The sequence below is a fragment of the Pinus tabuliformis genome, chromosome 5_1, assembly GCF_031772625.1.
Source record: "Pinus tabuliformis cultivar Carrire ecotype Pingquan chromosome 5_1, CPIR1, whole genome shotgun sequence".
Taxonomy (NCBI): Eukaryota; Viridiplantae; Streptophyta; class Pinopsida; order Pinales; family Pinaceae; genus Pinus; species Pinus tabuliformis.
Genome location: NC_142305.1, coordinates 462,676,663 through 462,682,814, shown reverse-complemented (window position 1 = coordinate 462,682,814; position 6,152 = coordinate 462,676,663). Strand labels below are relative to the sequence as shown.

General features: G+C 36.3%; 1 protein-coding gene across 1 annotated transcript; it reads left to right on the top strand.

Moving 5' to 3' along the window:
• Window positions 1-4,600: 4,600 nt before the first annotated feature.
• On the top strand, window positions 4,601-5,906 carry LOC149165500 (F-box/kelch-repeat protein At5g15710-like). Its single transcript, XM_089431151.1, has one exon. It carries the CDS (start codon window positions 4,716-4,718, stop codon window positions 5,889-5,891), a length of 1,176 nt encoding a protein of 391 aa, XP_089287277.1. The 5' UTR covers window positions 4,601-4,715; the 3' UTR covers window positions 5,892-5,906.
• Window positions 5,907-6,152: the final 246 nt, after the last annotated feature.

Below are 6,152 nucleotides of genomic sequence, written 5' to 3'. Positions count from 1 at the left end.
AATGAATTCCACAGATCGGCCATGCCAAATTCCCGCATCCCGCAATATCGCAATCCCGCGAGACTGGAAAATCGACAATCAGTATAATGTTAGATCATCGAGAAGGGGACGATTCTATTTAACAAAGGAATTCACGAAGGACCAAGGTCGGGCATGCCATTTTTTCTCTGCTCCAGAGGGCCACGTGGAGGGATATGATTGACCCTTATAGCTGACATGGCAGCTGATGTCATCAATGATGTGGCAGTGATGACATCACCCCCCGCAGATCAGCGATCAGTGGTCACACAGGTTAAAGTGCTCTTACACCAAAGTTCCTTCCACACTTGCGATTGCAATAAGTGGGGATCCTCCCAGATGTGATATATTATGTGATCGGGCCTATAAAGCTCCCGCATCTAGATAGTCAGCCACGCTGAGAAATAAGGTAAAAGGTCCTCCTTCTCCGGGGTTGTGATTGTGATATCTTTGGTGGGCCCGATCCTGCTGATCGACGATCACAAGTTAGAAAGAGAGACGCCAAATGGTAAAGTGTATCAAGCGTCGGGATGCGGTATTCTGTGTAACAAAGAAAAATCCCCCCCGGACAAGAGCCCGAAGGCCTTAGCATTGGAGGGATAAGACCCTGGTTATAGCCCTCAGTCATATGATAAGAAAAACAGAAAGGCGCTAAACCAAAGGGGGGCCAAGGAGCATCAGAGCCCGTCATTCTGCAGTGCTTTCAAGAGTAAAAGTCTCACTGCCTTGCAACCCCCATAGCATGGTACGTGGCTCTTAAGGCGGATGGGTTGGAAGCTGTGTCATTAAAGTAAGTATGACGCAGAGTGTTGAGGACAATATGGGGGGCTTAGTAAGATTTAATGGCTCGTCATGGAGCCTCACTCCTCTACACAACGAAGGACCACCGAAAGAAGCACTTACAATTGACCCACTCCATACTCTGCAGAACAAGGCGTTCGAATAGTAAAGGTAGAAGCAACAGGGTCAGTTGAGCAGCAGAGGAGGCCATACCATGAGCAAATTACAGCCCGAGGAAGAGGCGATCACAGGATGGGCACATAGACTTTTCATTTACTTTTTTGTCTGGTTGTTTACTTATTTTTGTCATGTAACATGCCTTCCTGACAACTAGTTAACCTGACAACTCAGACTCGACTGAAGATATTTGTTGTAATGAATGCTCTTGCTCCCCTCTCCAGATAAATAAGGGGAAGCAAGACTTCACAATGGTTTCAGAAATTCTAAAGAAAACTCTACATGTAATTTTCAGACTGTATAGCTTCAAAATACATATGTTTCATAATATGAAGAAATGGTGGTGACCCCCCCTTCAAGTATTACAGTATGTTATCCCTCTATTAAAACCCATTATGTTCATGTTTCTACTCTGAATTCATGCAATCACAACTATTAAAATATTTCAAAACTTCCTCATAGATTCGCTTGTCTCAAAATGTTATGCATGTGCCTATAAGTTCCTCACAGATTCATTTGTATCAACATTTTTAAATGCTAGTGCTTGTATGGATTATTGAGATTATGTCTTTAAAAGTTTCTCTTCATGAATCATAACACACAACCTCTCTTCTACCCATTATATCTACTTCTAACTCAAATAAGTATAGCAATTCTTAAAGCTGCAAGCTCTGTGTGTTAAGCATAGAATTCTTGATGTTGTAAGCTCCATATGATGAGTTACTCCTTCTCCTTATCCTCTATCATTGCTCTACAAATTTTTATTAAACTGTAAGTCCTTGGACTACTTGGCCTCCACTATTTTATGCATATTTTTGAGATTTGTACATGGGAATAAGTACCAAGAGATTCATGTCTTACTCTTTTAGAGGAATGAACCAACCCATTATATATACATATAGAATATAAGTGCGGTCTCCTTTTACTGAGAATCATTTGAGACACTCCTGATTTAGATGTGCCCAGGCACTGGTTTTGTAAGCAATCTGAGGCTTTCTCTGGGAGTGACAACACGTCACATGCATTATCTCGGAGGCATGGCGAGCAAGCAGGGATCATAAATTTGAGAAATCAATGAATAACCAGAACCTACAAAGAGGCTAGAGTAACAACACTTGTAATACATAGGTAGGCCTTGAAACAACAACCTTCACCACATAAATGACATTGAAATGCACCCAGAGAAAATCCACTAATATCCAACTCCCTGAAGAACACAAGTCCTCCCCCCTTGAAAGCTATAACGACCTAGGAGTTTAGAAAGATACAAAGCCATAGAAAAATCCAACACCAAGACATACCACACCTCTTCCTTGTTAAAATAAACCAAGAAGACAATGATATATGAGAGAGTTTAGACAAACCAAACTTGTAAAGCCCCCGAGTTAGATCAGAAATGCACATAACCTTCACAAGCTTAAATAGACTAAACCAAAGCCCAATTTTCCTTAATTCATACCCTATCCCAAACACATTAAACTCAAGAAATGAATTGCAAGAGACAGAGTTAAAAGGCCAAGAAAAATAACAAGTAGATCAAGAAAAGTTGTGAGGAATGAAACTTGTGCAACTAAGCCTGTGTTAATGATGGATATCACTTGTCGAGCTAGACCCCCATTCTAAGAACAAATTCTCCTCTCGCTAGTAGAATAAATTCCCTAGCCACCTCCACTTCTCAAGCTCCAAGCAAAAATCACACCCCTCAATAGTAATGTCATGCTCGTAGACAGACCAAGATATCTCAACACAAGAACCTAATGAAGGGTCTAGCCACAAGAAGGTCTACTCCTTGACCTCTCGCCTACCCCAACCTCAAACTCTTACCACCAAAATTAATGCCAATTCCATCAACCACTAGCTTATATTTATTGTCATCTATGTGGTTGCATGTTGATGAATGCCGAGGATGGTTGTGCCCCTTGCAATTTAATGCACTTTAGGTGGGAAGAGTGGTGGGCTTGTCCCCGAATATCCCATCTTGAAGTTCATTCTCACACCATTGAGGATATAATTTTTACTTTATTATTTAATAAATAATATTTTATTTTGTTATTTTGTTTATATTAGTTAGTTTAGTTTTTTTAATTAATATATATATATATATATATATATATATATATATATATATATATATATATATATATATATATATATATATATATATATTAAAAACATAAAATAATTTTTAAATTTTTATTTTTAAGTAATTATTTAAATATATAGAAAGTATAGATATATGGTAGAAAAAGAATAAACGGTTAATTTAAATACTTAAAAGATAAATATACAAATATAAATGTTTAGAGAGATCCTGTATTCTTACACATCTCTTTTATTTTAAGCAATACATTAATAAAAATATTTGAATCATCTCTCTCTAAGCATGGAAGGAATTCTCATATATCTGACATTGAAATATTTTACTCAACATGTTTATTGAAATATTTTATTTATGATCAACAGTGTCCATATTATTATTTTGAATTATTAATATATTTTTAAATACACTTCTTTGTTGGGAAGTAGAAAGAATCATGAATTACATATCTCTTTATAGATTTTTTTGTTATTACTATTTATAACTTTGTTATTGTAATTATTATTTTAATATTTTTAAATGTATGGTTATTGGACAACATCTCCATATTGGATTGTAGAGCACCTCTATGCACTTAGTTTTTTTGGTCTATTTTAAGATTAGTCTAGATTTATTGACCTCATATTTATCAAATTTAGAAATAGATCAAATCTCTTGAGATGCAAAACCTCAAAAAAAATTAATAAATTAAGATTGACTTAAAAAAACTCATGTCATTATAACATCTTCCCTAATAACTTTTATCTCTTTTTTAATAAATCCTATTCTTTTAAACAACTTATATCAATATTTCTATTTTTATTTTTATTTTTTCAATCTACATATATCAACACAAAATAGATCAAATAACTTTTTCACTCTTTTCCATGGATTTCTTGAAACCTCTAAATCCTCATTTACATGTAATATTTATTTAACTTTTTTTTATAGATTCTAGAAAGTATTTAATTATGCAAATAAATATGTTTATATGAAATAGGTTTCTAAAATTTTTGTTTCCTTAATTAAAAAAAATGAAAATGAAAATAAATTAATTAAATGAATAAATAAAATTTAATAAAATATATGTATAATTTTTTTGTGTTCTTTACCAATGAAAAGATCAAATTAAACTTTAATCTTAATAGTTAATTAAAACTTCCTTTATTAATTTATTTCAACAATAATGCATATACTTTAAAATAATAAGACCAATTTTTTTCAACAATAACACATATACTTTAAAATAATAAGATTAAATAGTAAGACCAAAAAAATTGGATACAAAATTTTAATTTTCATAAAATTTATTTCTTGAAAAATTAAACAACAATATAAATTCCTTTTTATGAAATTTCCACAATATCCAATTTTTAATGTATAGAGATCGGTAACCGACAGAAATGTCATTGTCACATGTCACCGTCAACTAATTTTTTAAGCTTATCTTAATATTTACGGAGATTCGACTCCGATGTCTTTTGAAAAGCAGTAATATTTTTATTTTTTATTCGTTTTAGAGTCGCTATCGTTCCAGAATACATGATACCATCGACGCACGATGTGATCCTGCACCTTACGCCTCATGTGATCGTGCAGCTTCCCTTCAACGAATGTTAGGGAAAGAGGAGCTTCCTGCGGGCAATGTTTAGGCGTTGTGAAGATGGCAGCTGTGGAAGGGTGCTCGGCTTGGGGAGGGTGGTATGATTTGCCAGAGGATATCAGGGAACAGATATTGGCGGTGCTCCCAGTTGATTGCCTATGTAGATCTCGTAGCGTTTGTAAGGAGTGGAACACCCTGTTCTTATCTACTAAATTCATAACCACTAGATGGGCTCAACTGCCTCCAAATAAAGAGCCATGGTTGTTTCTGTGCACACTCAATTCCCAAATGGACGGTTGTTCAATTGAATCTTCTGCATATTGCTTCTTCACACGGACATGGAACACCTGCATCTCCCTCTCCTTCCTTTCACAGGGAGACAAAAAGGCCAAGTGTGGAGCTTATTTCTCCGGATCGGCCCAAGGCCTGTTCTTACTGGATATTCCTGATGGAAAATATGCTGTCTGCAATCCTCTCACTGGAAAATTCTTGAAACTTCCGCCGATGTCATCAATAAAGATCCTTATGACCAAAGGCATTGTGGCCTGGAATGTGGACAATCAAGAAACCTACAAAGTTGTGGTTGTGGGGTTGTCCTGCCAGAGTAATGTCCGCATAGTGGAAATCTATGACTCGTTTCAGAAGTCCTGGGTAATCGCCGGACACTTGCCGGAAAATTTGGACGATTTTGGACTATCACGGGGAATTGTTTTCTCCAATGGTTTTTTCTATTACACAACCCTCCATCGCGCGGGCGGTATGGGCGTTTTGGGTTTCAGCATTGGAGAAGGTACTTCCATTTTCACAGCGTTGCCAGAGTTAGGTAATGGCAACACCATGTGGACTAAGCTGCTCACCTGCGGGTCGCGGATTCTACTTGCCGGTGGTAGAGGCCAAAAGAGGGGCTCCTCTCTGTACACTGTTAGGAAGATCATTGATCTCATTTTGTGGGAGTTTGACAGCGACTCAAAGTCGTCGTCCTCTTGGAAGGAGATTGCGAGGATGCCTTCGTCGTTGTGCCAAGTTTTTCAGAGGAATTCATATTTTGATTCATTTGAGTGCGTAGGTGTGGGGGATTGCATGTGCTTCACCTCTGGCAGATGTATGGATATAGCCGTTTACTGTTTAAGCAAGGAGACCTGGAGTTGGCTTCCAACGCCCACAACTATAGATAAACGGTATGGGTACCCTCGTGTTATGACCTTTAAACCTAGGCCCGATATGCAGGTCGGGTGAAGCCTAACTGGCCCTTTAACCTTCATTTTGTTTTGTCTGTCATTAATTTTGTTTTGTCTGTTATTAATTTTGTACGAGGGTAATGGAGTATCATATTGTATGGCCATGCTTGGCATCTGTGCTTAACGTATGGTTGTGTTTGATGGGTAAATTTTAAATTAATAATTATTTTATTATTATTTTATTTTGTTTATTGAATATTATTTTATTTATAAGATAAAATGGAAAGGCAATGATTCAGATTGATTTATTGGGTAGTAT

Coding starts and splice junctions, on each gene's coding strand:
- LOC149165500 (XM_089431151.1), top strand. CDS start 4,716: ATGGCAGCTGTGGAAGGGTGCTCGGCTTGGGGAGGGTGGTATGATTTG.